Source organism: Oncorhynchus mykiss, chromosome 19 (genome assembly GCF_013265735.2).
Source record: "Oncorhynchus mykiss isolate Arlee chromosome 19, USDA_OmykA_1.1, whole genome shotgun sequence".
NCBI classification, from domain to species: domain Eukaryota; kingdom Metazoa; phylum Chordata; class Actinopteri; order Salmoniformes; family Salmonidae; genus Oncorhynchus; species Oncorhynchus mykiss.
In genome coordinates, this window is record NC_048583.1 from 42,363,794 (window position 1) to 42,383,265 (window position 19,472).

The following is a 19,472-nucleotide window of genomic DNA, read 5'->3' on the forward strand; positions in this document are numbered from 1 at the left end:
GGAGTGATAGATGTGCAAGTAGAGATACTGGGGTGCAAAGGAGCGAAAAAATAAACTATATGGGGATGAGGTAGTTGGATGGGCTATTTACAGGTGAAATTATATGTGAGCTGCTCTGACCTCTGATGCTTAAAGTTAGTGAGGGAGATGTCTCCAGCTTCAGTGATAAATTTTTTTTGCGCAATTCGTTCCAGTCATTGGCAGCAGAGAACTGGAAGGAAAGGCAGCTAAAGGACGAGTAGGCTTTGGGGGTGACCAGTGAAATATACCTGCTGGAGCGCGTGCTAGGGGTGGGTGCTGCTATGGTAACCAGTGAGCTGAGATAAGGCGGGGCTTTACCTAGCAAAGACTTATAGATGACCTGCAGCCAGTGGGTTTGGCGACGAATATGAAGCGAGGGCCAGCCAACGAGAGCATCCAATTTGCTGAGTGTTGGAGGCTATTTTGTAAATGACATCGCCGAAGTCCAGGATCGTTAGGATAGTCAGTTTGACGGGGGTATGTTTGGCAGCAAGTACATGCTGTCCCCTGTAGTCCCCTTCTCAACAACACACTGCTTCTTTCTAACTCTGGCTTTAGTCTCTTTAAGGTGAGTTTAAATCCCAGCCTGCTGATTCTGCCACCCTGGGAAAATCCTCTCTCTCTGTGTTGTCTCTCCAGGGATGATGAGATCAGGAGTAAATGTGGCATCGACGCTACCACCTACCTGTCCTTCCAGCGCCACATCATCCTGCTCATGACCGTGGTCTGCCTGCTGTCTTTGGCCATCATCCTGCCTGTCAACTTTTCCGGGAACCTCCTAGGTAATTTAGAGGGAGGCCTTGGCCCGTGTTGGGAGGCCCAGGGATATCCTAAACGGCAGGGGAGGTAGAGGGGCACCTCGCAAGGAGAGACCAGGCCACACATGCATATGCAAACACACAGATGCACGCGTACACACACACACACACGTGGGTGGGCTTGCACTCTCTCACACACACACACACGTACACCACAGTTATAAACACAAACTGACAAAGTCTGTCCAGGGACATCCGAAACGTAGGCCACACAGTCAAATGCGTGCACACACACACCACAGATACAAACACAGACAGACATTGTCTGCAATTTGACTTACTTCTCAATTGAGTTACATTAGTGGTATTTAACTTAGGCCTTCCCCAAGCAAAGTATGAATATGAAAACTTTAATTTCCTCCCGACATACACTTTGGTGTCAGAGGTTGTTAGCTGTAATGGATAGTAGAGTAGATGACAGTTAAATGTTGAGCAAGCTCCCATATAGAATGTAAAGCAAACACGTTTGAGGTCTGGGGGGACCAGGGTTCTCCATAGCCACTTTATTACTGTTGGCTGTCATCTATATGGACCATTGTGTCACCCTGTCATTAAATTAACCAACACCCTTATATCGGTCACCATAGAAACAGTAAATAAATGGAGCGAAACTAAAATAGAGGGTGGAGACGTGACTAATCTTGCAATTTTGTCTTAAACTTTTCACTGAGTTTTTACTAAATTGGATGAGACAATCCTCTGTTTGATCCATTTGCCATCTTAACCATGTAAAGATGAGGGTATTCCTCTTAAAGTCTATTTAAAGTTTGAAGTCTCTTTCTTACAAAAAAATGACTGTTACACAAATAACTGTCGTTTTCTTTTCTGTAGGGGATAATCCTGAGAATTTTGGAAGAACGACTGTGGCTAATCTTCCTGCAAAGTAGGTCAAAGGCCTGGGTCTTCTCTTTTTGCCAACTTCAAGAAATGTTCATGAATATCTTAACCATCATGGTTATTCAATAGTCATGTGAAATGCCTTTTCTTTATCTTCTCTTAGGGACAGCTTCCTGTGGCTCCACAGTATCTTTGCTCTGCTCTACTTCATCATCACAGTGCTGTGTATGGCCCACCACTCCTCACGCCTGGAGTACAGAGAGGACGAGAAGGTGTGTGAGGGCTCCTCAAACCAGGCCAAATGCACTGGTGTAAAGTACTTAAGTAGTAATTTAAAGTATTTTGGGGGGGTATCTATACTTTACTATTTATATTTTTGACAACAATTCCTAAAGAAAATAATGTACTTTTTACTCCATATGTTTTCCCTGACACCTAAAAGTACTCATTACATTTTAAATGCTTAGCAGGACAGGAAAATGGTCCAATTCACTAACTTATCCAGAGAACATCCCTGGTCATCCCTACTGCCTCTGATCTGGTGGACTCAATAAACACATATGCTTCGTTTGTAAATTATGTCTTAGTGTTGGAGTCTAACTAAAAAAAAAAATGTTTAAATGGTGCCATCTGGTTTGCTTAACATAAGGAATTTGAATTTAATTTATACTTTTACTTCTGATACTTAAGTATATTTAAAACCACATACCTTTTAGACTTTTTTATTCAAGTAGTATTTTACTGGGTGACGTTCACTTTTACTTGAGTCATTTTCTATTAAGGTATCTTTACTTTCACTTAAGTATGACAATTGGGTACTTTTTCCACCACTGGCCAAATGTGTAATGATTACTAGGAAACATAGTCAGGTTACTGTCTCTGAAAACTGAGAGACACCTTTTGATGTGTGTAATGCATGGTTACCATCTTACTTTTATTATAGGGCAAACTTATTGTTGTTTTTTGTCAGGTGGCCAGGACTCTCATGATCACCTGCATCCCCAGAGAGATCTCCGACCCAGGCCTCATCACAAAACACTTCCAGTAATCTTAAGTTTACTTCTCACTTCTTTACGCACTCAGAATAATGCTGATAGTAATAAACCTGGTCCCTCTTCCCTCCACTCTAGTGAGGCTTACCCCAGCTGTACTGTCACTGACGTCCGCTTCTGCTTCAATGTACACAAACTGATGATGCTGGACTCTGAGCGGTACAGTAACTATGACAATATAGAGAAGTTAGTCAGTAATCCAATACAATCACTGTTTTGTTGTTTTTTTTCCTCTGTGCAGATTTGAGTTGTTGTGTTTCAGACGGAAGGCGATGAAGGGAAGGCTGTATTTCGCCACTATGTCCCAGAAGGAGGGGAAGATCATGATTAAGACCCACCCCTGTGCTACCATATTCTGCTGTGATGTGTGCGGCTTTGAGCAGGTACTTTTGTAACAGAAATGTTTGTGAACCTTGGTCATAGTAATTATGGTGCATTGATTGCGTTTTGCCACTGGATGGCACTAAAAAACTACATTTGATTTGAGCGGCAATGTGCAGTTTCGTCTGTGAATAGAAATTCAATAAGGGACATGACTAGACTTAATGAATAATACTGGTATGTTGCTTTTCAACTCTTTGCAGGTGGATGCAGAGCAGTACTACAGTGAGCTAGAGGAGAAACTGACTGATGAGTTTAATGCAGAGAAGCACCGCATCTCGCTCAAGAGGCTGGGCATCGCCTTCGTGACTTTTCGGGATGAGAGGATGACTGCTGTGTGAGTGAACTATGACCCCTGACCTCTGACATGTTAACTCACTGTTCTGCAGTCTCCCGCAGTGCATGCATGGCACGCCAACATGTTACAGGGTTTGATTGAATGTGCTCATGAGTGTGTCTCTGCCTGTTTTGTGTGATGACTTTGTGTGTTGTGTTTCTCCCTACAGTATTGTCAAGGACTACAGCCGGGTTCGTTGCCGTCGGAGACCCAAGCAGTCTAGCATCACCACGGTAGTTCAGTCTCACAGGTGGGGTGTAGGCTATGCCCCAGCTCCAAGCGACATCATCTGGTGAGTGAGGAGGTTATCTGAATGCAGATCATGGCTTGAAATTCCCTCCCATTTGGTTATCTAACTGTACTTAGGCCGGAATTCAACCTGACGCATATTAACGAGCTGTGCCCTGCCACAGACTTTTAAAGCTGTTTGCGGAGGTCGTTAACCTGCTACTTTCTCTTACAAGAGCGCCGTCTCTAGTCACTGCCATGTGGCCGTTCCACTCAACCATTTAACCATCTTAATTAGATGGATTTTAGAATTATATTTGTGTGGGTTATCTTAGATGGTGTGTTTTTTATTTTTTACAATGAAATAGTTTGTTGGTAGTTTAGTGTATTTGAGATCAGTTATAAAATGAAAGGTTTAGATGATAACCATCAGCCCCTCTGAGGTCACATAATGTGAGTGCTACATGTGTATGGTGGGATTAGCCGGTGAGGTATCCCAGCCACGCGGCGCTCGCTGTTTGTGCTTCATGCCTCATTGGCTGTGTGTATGGCAGTGTGTGTTTGTGTGGAGGGAGTAGTACTGCTTCCTGGTGCAGGTAGTCTAGACAACTGTGGGGCTCCCGGTCACGGCCGGCTGTGACACATTGCCTCTGCATGTCGCTCTGGGTAACCGACTGTTTCCCTTCTTTAAAAAGGAGTGTGATGTGTCCAACCTGTTATCCACTCCAGAGTAGTCAGTGCGCTGGAGCATACTCCCTCTCACTTTAGGGGTTGCTTTTGTTGTATTCATACTTTGTGGGTTTACACAGTAGTACAGATTAGTGGCAATATGACGTGAAGGCTTTTGGATAGATGAGCATCTGACTTCTTGTTTACTTCTCTGTCTCCAGGGAGAACCTGTCGCTGTGTGGCTCCCGCTGGTGGCTGCGCTTTGTCCTGCTCAATATCCTCCTCTTCCTACTCCTCTTCTTCCTCACCACGCCCGCCATCATCGTCAACACCATGGACAAACTCAACGTCACCCGGCCTGTTGACAGCCTGAGGGTCAGAATTCATTTCAGAATTACAGTGTTTGTGGTGCTGTACCAAAGCAAATAAACTCCAGAATGAACTATATTAAAATGAACTCATAATGTTTTGGTTTCTCCCCATAGAGCCCGATCATCACTCAGTTCTTCCCTACCCTCCTGCTCTGGGCGTTCTCTGTCCTGTTACCCTTCATAGTCTACTACTCTGCCTTCTTCGAGTCTCACTGGACCAGGTAGAGTACTGAACTGCTGCAGGCCCCAGCAGACACTGTCTGACACTCAACCTATGGCCTAGTTCTGTCCCTGAACACCTTCAACAGTTCTCTCTCTCTCTCCTCTCTCTGCGTGCGCTGTCTGCCTGTGCTACTTCTCTAGTCAGGTTGTCATAGTGATCTCTGTAGAGATAATGATATGCACAATGGTCACTATGCACTGAGGAGCAGAATAGCTCTGCATCCGGAGGAGACAACCTCACACGGCACCTATGAGCACCGTCTCTTTACATAACCGCCCCCACCACCCACCCATGTGTTGTGAAGGCGTGGTGTGTGAACGACTTAATGCAAATCAAATGTTTACAGTTATTGGTGTGAAAAGCTCTGCTCGTGGTAATGAGCCCACTATGAAGTCCTTTACATTTGAAATAGTGTGAGGGAGTGCAATTCTAACATATACTACGTGTTTTGTAACTACATGTCCTCTGTTGTAATGTGGCCTATGTTGTGGGGTCCTCAGATCCAGTGAGAACCAGATCACGATGCACAAGTGCTTTGTACTGTTGGTGTTCATGGTGATCATCCTGCCCTCGCTGGGTCTCTCCAGGTATGAATATAGAAACATACATGCTGACCTAACAGATCATTTATAGTTTCCTGCTATGATCGTTACGGAGATTACACATGATCCAAGACCCTGTGCTTCTACTCTAATGTACCTGTGGTTCTTCCATCTCTAGTCTCGACCTGTTCTTCAGGTGGCTGTTTGATGTCAATTTCCTGGAAGACAAGAATATCAAATTTGAGTATGTTTAATTGTTCTGCCCTCTAATGCCATGGTACCATATGCTTAGCTGGCATTGAAACAATTGCCATATACAGCGAACATGCACCTAGGCTTTGCTTCCTCTCCTCTGTGTGCAGGTGTGTGTTCCTGCCTGATAACGGAGCGTTCTTCGTGAACTACGTGATCACGTCCAGCCTGATCGGCACGGCCATGGAGCTGCTGCGTATCCCAGCTCTGATGGTGTATGCGCTGCGTCTCTGCTTGGCCAAGCCCGGGGCCGAGCGCATCCACGTCAAACGGGTGGGAGGAGCAGTATTTGACTGTATTATTTGTGTGAATTATTTATGTAACTTTTCTTTTCAAGTGTGTTTTGTTGGTCTCTCCAGAGCCAGGCCTATGAGTTCCAGTTTGGTCTGCAGTATGCCTGGACCATGTGCATCTATGCTGTTAGCATGACCTACAGTATCACCTGTCCCATCATCATGCCCTTTGGTGAGTGTGTTTGTGCGTGCCCCCTCCTCCCTGTGTGTGTGTGTGTGTGTGTGTGTGTGTGTGTCCGCTCGGTGTGGAGTGGAAGCCTCTCTCCTGCTACTGTAATGTTGGTCACCTCTGCTGCCAGCCTGGTGCAGACTGTGAAGTGAATGTGCTGTAGTCCCAGACACTCAGACACAGCGAGCTGGGAGCCAGACGCCCACTTTACTCCTGTCTCTGCCCAGAGCCGCAACAATCCTTTATTTACTACTACTCTCCAGGCCTTGACGCATGCCTTCCACATTGTATCAGTCCTGGGCTCAACTGCATGCTGTCTTTAACCTGTGATTCACTCTGTAGCCCAGAGTTGGGGTCAGTTCCATCTAAATTCCGAAGTCAACTGACAGGAATGGGAGTTGAATTGACCACAACTATGCTTTAGATGGAAGTTAACAATATTATAATAGGTGATTGGCTGCATATGTCCTCATCAGTCAGCTCTGTAATGTCTGTCTCTCAGGGCTGCTCTACCTGATCCTGAAACACATGGTGGACCGCTACAACATCTATTATGCCTACGTGCCCACCAAGCTCAACCAGCGCATCCACACTGCAGCCATCAGCCAGGTCATCGTGGCGCCCATCCTCTGCATGTTCTGGCTCCTGTTCTTCTCTGTGCTCAGACTGGGTGCGTACTTCCTGTTACCGTAGTCTATCAAACGGATGTGGGCTAGCCACTGTTAATCAGATTTAGCTTAGTGGCAGCTAGAGTGGTCATATGGTGGTGAGGTCTTGATTGTGGTTCTTCTCTTTCCTTTGTGCTCCAGGCCCAGTGCATCCCATCACCCTCTTCACCTTTGTGTCCCTGCTCTCCTGCCTTGCCTTCTCCCTCCTTGGCCTATGCCTTAGGAAACAGCCTGACAAGTCATCAAGCTACCAGGTCAGCTACCGTATTAACAATTGGACATAGTGGAGTTTTTAATTTACATTTTATTTTACCTTTATTTAACTAGGCAAGTCAGTTAAGAACAAATTCTTATTTACAATGACGGCCAAACCTGGACGACGCTGGCCCAATTGTGCGCCGCCCTATGGGACTCCCAATCACGGCCGGTTGTGATGCAGCCAGGAATCGAACCAGGGTCTGTAGGGACGCCTCTAGGCTAGCAGAGCCTTAACAGTTTTTTACGATAGGCCTAATCAATGACGTTAGAGTTTAAGTGCTTCAACCATATGCAATGTCTTTATGTGAAGTGGTGTTTAAGCGTCTGATGTGGCTGTGCTGGTGAGATTGAATCCCAATCAGAGATTATTCTTGACCCCTCCTGGACTTCTGGTGGGTGTAGAGCACAGGCCCTCAAAGGCTAAATGACTTCTGTGCCAATGTGTTTCAGATGTCAGACCAGGTGTCTGCTGACCAGCCAGCAGAAGGGGCCTTCGCTAATGCAGAGAGAAGCTCCACCCCCTCCACCACCCCATCTAATGTACCTGCCTCCCTTCAATCACACCACTCTCTCAATTCCTCAGAGTTGTACAATATTCTCATAACAAGAAGATCTGTATGGGTAAAATCTCAGTTGTAGTCATTAGTAACTTATCTCTGTCTCTGTGTCCCTCTCCTCAGCTGTTTCTGGCATCTGTGTTGCTGGAGCCGGAGCTAGGCCTGACCCCGATGCCCTCCCCAGCTCACCAGAGCTACGGGACCATGGCCAGCTCCCAGGACCAAGAGGAGGAGGAGAACCAGGTTGAAACCGTTGAGACAGAGCTCCAAGAGCCCCCAGACCCTTACTACGCCATGGACAGCCCAGTGGGTAACCAGTGACCTACACCTGTGATATAAGGGAGCGAAAGATGCCACAATGCTGCATATTTACCTTTTAACCTCAGAATCACATCCAACTGCCTCAGCCCCTCTGACTGGACCCATGTTTGTGAGACCATTTGGATTGTGTCTTTGGAGGTTCTTTGGAACCCAAGGCTGAATTAATTTCTTCCTCAGCCCTGTGGTGGGGATGTGGAGAAAGGATGCAAGTGGCCTTCTCTCCCTCGGTGTACAGAAGTCAAAGTGACCACACCACAACATCTCTCAAAGCTGTCATCATAAATGAACCATACGGAGGATACTTCAAACAAAAGTGCTGTCATTTTCTGACTTACTGCTTCATAATGTTCTCCCTTTCTTCCCTCTAAGTTGCATGGAATGAATTAACTAGCGAGGAAGGACACTGGGGCAGGAGTAGGGGTGAATTTCACCAACTACCCTACGAGACAGAGTGGTCTTGGCTCTGGTGTGGTAGAGCTCCGTGAGGCAGAGGGTTGCGGGTTGTAATCAAGCCATCTGCAGTGAGAGAACAGGACAGACGGATGGAGGGCAGAGTGGATCTCAGAGCGGATCTCAGAGCTCTAACACTCCCTATGGAAGAGAAGGCACAAGGAACCCAATGGGACCTGATGTTATTGTATTTTTTTTTTTGTCAAGGTTATTATTTTTGCTATTCTGTAGTTGCCCGTTGTATGTGATGTTATTGTGCTGAAGGGCGAGGGGCAGGCTGCTTATTGTTTAATAACAATGTATTTATGGTGCCATCCCTTTATTGTTTATAAATATGACTGGGAAAAAGCTGTCTTCTTGTTGGACAAGTCCAGGTAGTCAACCATTTCAAAACATGATCTCCAATTTACTTTGGTTTTATGTTTTGCATAAATGTCCGGCAGCAAAAAGTAGTCAAGAAAAAATACTAATCGTTCTCTATTGCATCGTGGTTTCAGTAGTCCAAACCAGTCTTCTCCACTGCATGTTGAGAATGCTGTATAAGAGAGAGGATTTGTCTGTACATTGAGGGTGGACATGGAGTATAACAAACTAAACGGCTTTCTCTAATGCTGCATAAGACTCAGCTGACAGTCATACAGTAACCTTTGCTAGTGTTGTATTGCAAGTGTTTTGCTGCTCGGAGGAGAGGTTTCCTTGCCAAACTGAATGTAAACTGATTGTGGTTAGTAATCGTGCTCTCTTGCTGTGCCTTGAAGAAAATCGCTCTTTCGTCTAGCAATCCAGCATGGCCTGAAATATGCTGCATGGACTGAACTAAAAACCAGGGAAAAGATGTAGACAGACTTAAATTAACAAACACACACAGAGTAGCGTATGGCCATAGTTCTATCAAATGCCACCCATAACCAGCTATTATCTTCCTCCCATCATTTGTGTGAGCAGCCATCTTCCTATGAATAGTTCCCTCAGCCAATAAACAAGCAGGGTTTAAATAACTTATGAAAAACGTATTTTCAGTGTAATTTGAGTATTTAAAAATGTGGCCAAAGTCAGCTTCTATTTAAAGTATTTTCAAATAATTTCCTATAAATTGCTTTTTTATTTTAAACAATTAAAAATGTCAAATTAAAATAACACCCCTAGGACCAGGTTCAAATGCATGGTATTAAAATATTTGTATTTGAAAATACAATTCTGTATTTGACTATTTTCAAATACTTTACAAATGTATTTCCCAAAATACATTCTAATATTCAACTGCTTGTATTTTCATAACAAAAACGCCTAAATACCTACTTCAAAGTGCATTTGAAAGTCATTTAAATACCCAGATCTGACAAACAGTGTGCTCCACAGACCACTGAGCTAATGATGTTGACTCTATGTGCTGACTGGATTTTCTAGTCTCATTTTATTTTTTTTATTTTTTTTTTCCTTCCAATGAAATCATTTGGATTGTAGCTTAAGGTGCCTTGTTGTGGGTGTCACTCTCTGTCTGCAGTTTCTAACTGTTGTATTCTGTGATCATATAGCCAAGCTCTTTGTAGATTCCTTTGAAACTTGTTTCTCTGGTGTCTTGGCCCTTCCTACAATGTTATGATAAGTTATTGTTAGTTATGTTTGTCATCATGCAGAAATGGTGGTTCCTGGTTTTTCCTGAACCCAAAGAAAGCTACAGAATATATTATATATATATATATATATATATATATATAATATAGTACTCCAAAATTAGAACTGTAAAATTGTTTGCCTAAGAAATGTCACCCAAAGATACAGGTCCAGGTAATTTTTAGTGCATCCCTGGGAAGGTTGCCATTTTATGGTCTTTATTTGCTATAATTTTTGTTATTATTATTATTATTATAAATAGTGTTTGTTAGAAGTGGTTTTGTGAAACGGACAGAATATTATAGGATAAATCTAGTGTCTTATAAAATCTAAGTTATTTGTTTAATTTCAGGGGAACTAGAATTGTTTTATGAACAAATGTCCAGCATAAAAACAAACTGATCATCCCAAAACGAGTCACTGTGTTATGTTCACGGTGTAGGCCTACGCTACCATCTGAGATGTTAATTGTGGAGAGCAACACAGTAAAATCAGTTTGAACAGCACATCACAGAAACCATAAACAAAAAAGTGCCTAAACTCACCAAATAAGTGCTCTGGATTTCAGCATGTCGTTTCACAGGCCATGAAGTTCATATATAGGCACTACTTGGTCAATCCGATGTCTACATTGGCCGTGCAGCATTTACAGCGGTACGGCCTCTTCAGAAGTCAGGGCATTCATACTTCTTGCGCTTCGTGGAGCAGCGCAGAGCTGTTGTCAAGGAAGTGAGTTTGTGTTTATACAGGACCTCCCGCCCTCACCTACCGTCAACCAATCATGTAAATGCGGAGCTATATGGAGCTAAATGGAGCTCTCCATTGCTACACAAGTTGAGGCTACGGCGACGCAGTACAGAGCTAATTTTGGCCTCTGCATTCCTCCGTAGGCTCCGCAATTGCGTCACATCATCCACACGGTGCCTCCTACCACATTTTTAGATCAAGCATAAATTGTCTCTTCCTATTTAAACATGTTAATCAATTTATTTTTTATGGTGGTCATAACGGTTGAGTAAACATCAAAAAGAAAGCTTGGTTCTTTATGTTCCAATAACAATGAGTGGAGGAATGTACTTGTAAAACTCACTGAGATTTGATTCCAAATTAGCTCTGTTGTACCTCTGTCATTTGTGCTCATACATCAAATGCTCTTCACATGGGTGCCCTGGCTCTATTTTGGGGATACAGTGGTTTTCCACTTAGGCCAAGCTCTTATTTTCATCCTTTACAGGAAACTGGTGTGTCCTTACTGAAGTACTACTTATAGATTTCTCTGAATCATTTACTTTAGCAGGGAAATAAAGTAAAACAAACATTCTGTCATCTTGATGTAAATGTGTGGCTTGTTTTTCTTTTTAACCTGAGGTTGAGGAACAGTGGGAGAGTGTGTAGCACTGACCTCCGACCGGACATGCCTGAGCTGTTCTGTGTCAAATGTCTTTGAAGTGCTGTGAGTGCAATTCAAGTTGAATCCATGGTCGCTAGTGCCCCACATCTTGTGCTACAGGGAACAGGCTCCCTTTTCTCCTCTGTCTCCTGTGGTCTAGGGAAGGGGACAGAGTCACAAGTTCAGCAGAAGGCACGGCGCTTCCTGTCAAGGAAAAAGCCAAGGGGGACCTGCTGAGAGTTGACCAGGCTTTTATAGTGTTTTTTTTTTATATATGGTGTGGTTTCTCATGCTGGCCATGAGAAAATGTAGCCTACAATTGACAGCGGCTCGTTGTCCAAGCACGTTTGGATATTCAGCAATGAGTGCTAGGTTCTCACACAGGGTCCAAGAGAGAAGGTTAATCTGCCATCATTGGTCAATTTGCCATCATTTAGAAACATTTTCAGAAACTGGTATTGTTCTCAAACTATTGTCCTCAAATGTTCTGATTTGCAATGTATTGCATCAAAAATTATATTTGACACAAAATCCCCAATTTTGTCGAGGCATTTTAATGGTCAAGCCTCTTGGTGCTGAATCAAGGTTGTGTGGGGAATGAGTTTCTCTGCTGATCAGATTTGTTCACAATGACCATGAATTTGCCTGGCAGCACTATGTCCCATTGTTAATAGGAAAGACTGCGCCCCGGTCAGAGCTGCAGAGAGAGGGTTAATGCATGCAGGTGCTCACCTCCCTGATGACCCACTGTTTGGAGAAGTGCTTCTGCATACAAACTAGCCCTGGTACAAGCCTGTGTGCATACTGGAGACCTCATTGGTCCTGTAAGCTTCATGTGGGGATTGTAGGTTGAATGGGGGCAACTCATTGAGTGAGGCTGCCTGTCGCCAGAGCATGGTAGAGAAGGAAAGCTGAGTCTCCAATACCACTGAATAACATCGCCCTTAGTGCTGTTTTGGACAAATGTGCATCAGCATCCCTAAAATCTATGCTTAGTGCGCTATCAATAATTCATTTACAGAGACTTTAATATGGGGAAGATAAAACCTATTATTCTGATAAGTTTTTGTGTGGGATAAATCACTGCCATTTTGACCATTGAGAGAGATATATAAAACGCCTCACATTTTCCCCTGTCACCACAGGCAACTGCTTGGAGCACGCTTCTTAGTGAAAGGTGAATTCCTTTGGGTGTATGGCACAGAGCTTTTCCTCTCTCATCTCAGAAGCTCAGAATAGAATGTCTCTACCTCCTGCAGCCCACCATATTGTCATTTCCCCCACGGCTTATGCTGCCTCCTTATTTCCACATGCAAATTCCGCTTAATCAGTTGCTGCTGTTTTATATTTGCATATTTTTAGTTAAAAATTATGTAAAGAAAACAAAGCTTATATTTTTCACCCCCAGATTGCATAAGTTTACAGGAGACTTGTAGATGCAGGCTATAGTTGTGAGTGTACTCAGACAGATGATCAGTGTGTTCCAGGCCAGACAGGGCTTTGAAGGCCAGACAGGGGGGACAGTGTCTTGCTCTCAGATCTTGGAGGAGATCGATGTGAGATCCAGTGTGGAGCTGTGAAGGTCTTGGCAGGCAGCGTGTCACAGAAGGTGGAGCTCATTAGAGGAACGTTGTCCTCATGAAATGCCACTGTCTCCATCTCCCAGAAGAGGTGTCAAGACCTGTTATCTAATGCAGGAGAACAGTGCCATTAGAGGGTGGCTTCATCTGAGTGTTACCATGGCTTCATACTTCAATTAGAATATAACCTTTCTAATGTTTAGACTGCAAGTCAGTCAAGTGAGAGAGATACTACCTTACTGGAACAATGTTCTGTATCCCTGCCTGTACTTTTTAGTGGAGCAGTCTGTACCAACAGAGAAAAACATAACAAGCACTCTATGCCAATTGAGACACCTCAAGTTAACTGAGAAGTCAGTTGTAAACTCTAAGCTTTCAACAGAAAATCTTCACCTGTTTGTGACATGTTAACAACACTGTAATAAAACTGTCATGAAACAGCAGACAGAAGTGCTTTTCCTCTGGTTGCTAAGGTAAGTGTTGCCGTGCAGCAGTGGTGAAGCCATCAGTGCTCAGCTGCCTCCAGGCTGGATGATCTTAGAGTGCTAACCTGATTAGCCCCAGTCTGCTAGCCCCCTCCATCTCTCTACAGCCCCCTTCTCCTCTGTATCATATATCTGCCGCCCGCCAGCCAGCACCACTTGAGGAGAGTGTCTGTCTTCCTTCCACTTTGGACCTTTGCTTAACAGTTTCCATGACAACATCCAATCCCCCTTCATTCCAAAACACATTGCTTGTCTGTTGTCTTTTCTGCCTGCTTTTCTCTATCAAAGTCTCGACTGATCCTCCAGCAGCTATCAGGTATGGTAATGTACAATGTCCTCAAGTGGCCTCATGGGACAACTGTTGATCACTCTGGAGTACAGATACTTACCTCAATTATTCTGTATCCACCCATCTCTTGTGTATACTTTACCTATGGCAAGTGGCCAAACCGTCTCTATATCCCTACATATGCCACTGGGTTGTACAGCTGCTGCTTCACAAGACCTTTATACCTATAGTGGAGGTGAATACGCCATAGCAATCCTCAGCGCAGCAAATCATCTCCATGTTATGTGATGAATGATGTGTTAAACTAAATGTTTTTCTCAGCTCAATCCCCCGAATTTACACCCCAGCCTAAGTGTTACTCCCTTTGAGTTACAGTAGGACAGGCAGTGACTAGCATCAATCAACCAAAATCTCAGACAGAGAAGATGGCGAGCGCAGCAGAGAGACAGATTTGGTTCATGTCAATTACTGCTTTATCACCAGAGCAGACAGCCAGCTCATGGATGTGACTTTTACAATGATGCAAGCAAATTGAATATGCGAATGCTTTGTGGGATAAATTAACCCAATGTGTTGAATGGAGCTCGGGCAATCTGATACAGTACCTAACTTAGTCCCCATCTCTCTCGCTCTCATCTCTCCCATTCCCTCCCGCACGCGCACACACACACACAAAGCTTCGCTTAATACTTTCAAAAATGGTGTACGTCTGCATTTTGAGGGCAAGAAAGCACATTAGCCATGTAGCGGCTAAGAGTTCTTGGAATCCTGGGGATGTGATGTATGTGACATTTGCATGATTAAGTGGGATGATATTCACTCTGCTCTCTGGTTTTCAGAGGAAGTCCCTCTGATCTCTATAGCCACAGGGAAGGGGCCAGCCAGCCACTGTTACATAATCCCAAGGAATAGCCAACCGGAGCGAGGGAAATTGTGCATTGTGTGATTGATTACAAACCCTGAACTCCGCATTACTACCATCGCACTGACAAACAAACCAACATAGTGGAAGAAAAACAATAAACATTGTCATCTTTTTTTCAGTAGTATGTCCACAAAAGATCACCTTTATTTACTATTAATTGAGTAAGCACACAACACATTACATAAGTATAGGATGGGGTCCATTTTACGAGCTGTTTGGTTGAGGGAGTATGTATTTGCATTGTGTCACGTGTTTTTGGTTAAAGGATAGTTGAAATCATTGCTGTTCGCAGCTGAGTTGACGAGGTAGACATTGAGACACTCATAAACAGAATATCATGTTATTTAAATGTACCAATGCAATTCACACACACACACACAGAAAACAGGTCTACTCTCAGATCTTTGAAATCGAGACAATACACACCGCAATCTGCCTAGTGCCATGTATAGACATATTAGAAAATGTGTTCAACTCATAGGTCTGGTTTCCTAGACTCAGATGAAGCTTATTCTTGAACTAAAAAGCACGTTCAATGTAGATTCTCTATTGATAATGCTTTTTGATTCAGGAGAAGGGTTAATCTGGTAAGGGAAACTCATTATGCTTGTTGGAAAGTGGGAGAGAGGAACAAATCTGAATTGGTAGTGCTGCCATGGCCTGAAAATAAAGCTCACAGGTGATTGAAAGGAAAGATAAAGTGAGATCTCCTTTAGACATGGTAATGCAATGGTTGTGTATTCAATGCCAACAGACATCCTTGTAGGGATCACACATTGATAATATGGCAATTATACTGATTGAGGAGAAATGTCTCTCTTACATTTATCATGACTTAAGGATAAAAGCTCACTCATCAATACTTAAAATGCTTAACAGCCTTGTGCTGCAAATTAAAAGAAAAATACATGGATTTGACATAAATGTTGTGGTTAACGTAACAGTTTGGAAAAACTGTGTTTGCAATGGCATATAGTCATTCACATACGTAAAACACTTAAATACAAAAATACATTGTATAAAAGTAATCTCAGACTGAAGCAATATTCACCACATATCAGCAGATTGGAGATATAGTAGTGTAGTGTTATTATCAAATACTTGGTGTATTATAGCTAACTTGGCATTGTGACTTTCAATGTACAGGAAGATAACGACACACTGTATAGAAGCATATGGGTAAATGTGTTCATAGCAGTAAAAAGGACGTACACATCTCTAACTATCATCTCTGTCATCTCTAACTATGATCTCTAACTGTCATCTCTAACTATCATTGCTTACTATTTCAGGTTGGATGTAGTGAAATTTGTTTATCAATAAATGCTTTACGGTTGTCCACAGAAAGATACTCCAAGTTCTTAACTATGAGCTAAATAGGGAAGAAAAAATGTCTGAATAAATCCTGGCTTTGTTTTTTTACCTTTATTTAACTAGGCAAGTTAAGAATAAATTCTTATTTTCAATGACAGCCTAGGAACAGAGGGTTAACTGCCTGTTCAGTGGCAGAACGACAGATTTGTACCTTGTCAGCTCGGGATTTGAACTTGCAACTTTTCAGTTATTAGTCCAATGCTCTAACCACTAGGCTACCCTGCCGCCCCAATTGTCAATTACCTATTGGGTCCAAAAAGCCTAAATAGATTACTACTATATTTCTGGCCTGTTTACAACATATGATAGCAGTATTTACAATATATAGATACAGTATGTGGTTCAACACCACTTTACATTTACAATTAGTGAAAACTGAATGAGCCTAAACTAAGTCAAGCCCAAAGACCCTCAAGCAAATAATCTACTGTTGAGTTCCATTACATCAATTAGCTAGAACTCAAGAGAGGAGAATAACCATTTATTTTAGAATAAGTAACAGTCAGTTGAAGCCTATTGAAATATTATGGTAATCCGCATATGGCAACGTGAGCTTTACAACCTCTACTGTCAGAGGAGGGGAGGGGAGAGGAGAGGAGAGGAGAGGAGAGGAGAGGAGAGGAGAGGAGAGGAGAGGAGAGGAGAGGAGAGGAGAGGAGAGTGCCACATACACATTTCAGACAAAGGTGCACATGGACACCCTAACAGTCATAGAGATCACATAGAAAAGCTTTAGAATACATGAACAGTTCTTGTCATTTTCTATTGAGCATCATCAAAAGTAATGTGTTTGTTAATAATACCAATGGCTTTAAGAATCAAGATCACCTCTAAGGATTGTTACACTCCAGGTCATGGACACACACAAAGAAAGGAGAGCATTAGTATGTGCCATTATCAGGTCCCTAGCCTAACTCAAAGATATAAATATAGAATCATGACAATCACTCTAAACAATAATCTTGGACATATTGTACTTTTGTGATCAATGTTTCTATATCACTGGTTGATTTGGGAGAGGGCCCATATTGTAGCTGCCCATTCCAGCCAATAATAATACAGCCAATATAGCCAGTGTTTGACAATTGTGTGACTAAGATACATCACAAAAACCACCACAATCAATGTCATTATTTGAGTAGATACATCAAGGCATTATTTACAGAGCAATTTCAGTTATTACCTTAATTTAACCCTATGCTTCCTCTAATATGAGGAACTCAAACTGCAGCCCAAAGGTCTGGTTGACCCATAACATCCCCACAATGTTATAGCAGCACTCTGGCAGCTACAACATCCACAGCAAAAACAGTTAACTCTGAACACCAGGTGATTCGACCATTATTTGTTGTGTCAAGTGTGATAACGCCATTCGTTCACCATATACAGCAATCAAACCTTTATGCTGTGAGTTATACAACCTTACTCCATAGCAACCATGAGGGTGATTAGACAGCAACTGGTAGCAGACCCCAAGCGTATGTCTCAGTCAGTCTTGTGTTCTCCGTTCTTGGCCCATCCTCTGCTCATGGCCGCCACTACAATGGTGTACATGTTGAGCCAGGCCTGACGCAGCGGGGCTGTGTACCCCTGACCCAGACTGCACTGCAACATGTAAAGAAGGGACTCCCCCACCACCTGCAACATACACACACATGCATGCAAATGTTCTGAATATTGGCATAGATTGGTAAATTGTTGGAAGTTGTGTTTCTTAAAAGTTGTATAGTGTACAGTACACACAGTATGACAGTAATGTATTAGGGTAAGTGATCAGAGTGACAGTAGTCTTACAGCGAAGGACTGGGTGTTAACCCCGACTGCCTGGTGCTTCTTCCCCAGGTTGAGCAGAAAATCCTCCAAGGTATGGAGGTTGTCCAGGTGACTGACTGCTGCATCGATCACCAACATTACCTGGACACACAAGCACACACACACACACACAAACACGCACAAGAATGTACGAACACACACACAAACACGCACAAGAATGTACACACACACACAAACACACACAAGAATGTACGCACACACACACAAACACGTACAAAACAAAGAAACGTGAACATACACCAACATGCAGCAAGAAGTTAGACATTTCCGTGGATTTGTTTCCATGAATTAGCCATTTAACTGTCAGTTTTAACAGTGATGGGCTGAGCAGAGTTACCTTTGTGACATGGTCCAGGAACTCAGGGCTGGAGAGGCAGTCTTGTATGGTGCCACAGTTTGTGTTGTAGTGAAAGAGGTTGAGGAGTGCAGGCTCTAGTTCAAACAGTCTGCACAGACACAGAACACAATACAGATACTGTAGATACACGTAAGTCACACAATAGTTCTGATTTTAATGTCTGGTGTAAGCTAATAGGACTGTCGGCAACAGTTCTTCTCTAGCGTCTGTTTTAGTAGCAGCAGTTCCAAAATAAAGACTATTGCAGCCAGTCGCCAAGCAACAAGTCAAGCCTCCAGTCCCGGTATAGGGAGTGTACGATGCACTATCTGTGTTGGTTAAGTGTATTTCTCTCTCCAATTACTGTTTACTATGGTGACTACATTATTTACACTATGTTGCACTATGCCGGGATATTTTCAGTGCATACAACTGCAGATTGTAGTGAATGGTTAGGTTTCAGTAAACTTTCTTACAAAACTAAATGCTGCAGATATCAACAAACACTCTGTTTTGGTACACATACAGTAAAGGCTGATATATACGAATCACCATGAAATCTTCATGGAGGAACACATGCAACTTCTCCTAACGCCTTTGTTCCCTCCATTCCTAACGGCTCAAATAAAAAGCTTTAGCTCAGAATTGTACCTGGAGAACATGATGACTCCGTGTGGAACTTTGTTCTTGCCAAGACTCTCCCAGCTGACTCGGATCAGCTCCTTCTCTTTCTCTGTCAGCTTCTCCATGCCCAGGGTCGCTCAATGTGAGGACTAGTTCTCGTTGCAGGAATACGCCAACCTCTTTGCAGGATCAGAGGAAAAGCCTCCGGTCTGGGCAACCCATTACACTGTTGTAGACTCGGCTTGGGAAACCTCTGACGACCCACCTGGAAACTAAGTGTAAGTACAAGAGGGAAGACATAACATAGCAAAACCAAAACAATAGAAAGAGGAACTTATGATCGTTGGATGTGTGCAAATCCCAGCATACCTTGGTTGTGAGACTCTTTTCTCCTCACAAGCTACCTGTGTGTGTGTGTGTGTGTGTGTGTGTGTGTGTGTGTGTGTGTGTGTGTGTGTGTGTGTGTGTGTGTGTGTGTGTGTGTGTATTTGTGTGTGTGTGTGTGCAGAGCTGCTTTGGCAGGCACCCTTGTGCACTTACTTGCTCTCTTGCTCACGGTGCATTCAGAGAGAGA

General features: G+C 43.3%; 2 protein-coding genes and 1 long non-coding RNA gene across 4 annotated transcripts in view; 1 reads left to right on the forward strand and 2 right to left on the reverse strand.

The window, feature by feature from the left end:
• Window positions 1-11,393, forward strand: part of LOC110497898 (calcium permeable stress-gated cation channel 1) — a 34,220-nt gene extending 22,827 nt beyond the window's left edge. For both annotated transcript variants that reach the window (XM_036954857.1, XM_036954858.1), the window contains 18 exons: window positions 661-803; window positions 1,671-1,722; window positions 1,840-1,948; window positions 2,647-2,720; window positions 2,807-2,887; window positions 2,991-3,111; window positions 3,313-3,446; window positions 3,616-3,738; window positions 4,565-4,718; window positions 4,829-4,935; window positions 5,438-5,524; window positions 5,658-5,723; window positions 5,842-6,004; window positions 6,091-6,196; window positions 6,696-6,863; window positions 7,003-7,115; window positions 7,570-7,659; window positions 7,800-11,393. In XM_036954857.1, the coding sequence (XP_036810752.1) occupies window positions 661-803; window positions 1,671-1,722; window positions 1,840-1,948; window positions 2,647-2,720; window positions 2,807-2,887; window positions 2,991-3,111; window positions 3,313-3,446; window positions 3,616-3,738; window positions 4,565-4,718; window positions 4,829-4,935; window positions 5,438-5,524; window positions 5,658-5,723; window positions 5,842-6,004; window positions 6,091-6,196; window positions 6,696-6,863; window positions 7,003-7,115; window positions 7,570-7,659; window positions 7,800-7,997 (2,089 nt within the window). In that variant the 3' untranslated portion in view covers window positions 7,998-11,393. The remainder of the gene's footprint in view (window positions 1-660; window positions 804-1,670; window positions 1,723-1,839; window positions 1,949-2,646; window positions 2,721-2,806; window positions 2,888-2,990; window positions 3,112-3,312; window positions 3,447-3,615; window positions 3,739-4,564; window positions 4,719-4,828; window positions 4,936-5,437; window positions 5,525-5,657; window positions 5,724-5,841; window positions 6,005-6,090; window positions 6,197-6,695; window positions 6,864-7,002; window positions 7,116-7,569; window positions 7,660-7,799) is intronic.
• ngb1 (neuroglobin 1) overlaps window positions 1-19,472 on the reverse strand; it is a gene marked incomplete in the record, with an annotated part of 31,869 nt that extends 12,397 nt beyond the window's left edge. Inside the window, 5 exon segments of the mRNA NM_001124388.1 lie at window positions 11,662-11,679; window positions 17,251-17,742; window positions 17,899-18,018; window positions 18,275-18,383; window positions 18,926-19,472. Of these exon segments, the coding sequence (NP_001117860.1) occupies window positions 17,590-17,742; window positions 17,899-18,018; window positions 18,275-18,383; window positions 18,926-19,023 (480 nt within the window).
• LOC118941477 lies at window positions 3,737-10,781 on the reverse strand. Its single transcript, XR_005037741.1, has 3 exons — window positions 10,607-10,781; window positions 5,637-5,697; window positions 3,737-4,712 (listed from the first exon to the last, which is right to left on the reverse strand). It is a non-coding gene; the product is annotated as an uncharacterized LOC118941477 (long non-coding RNA).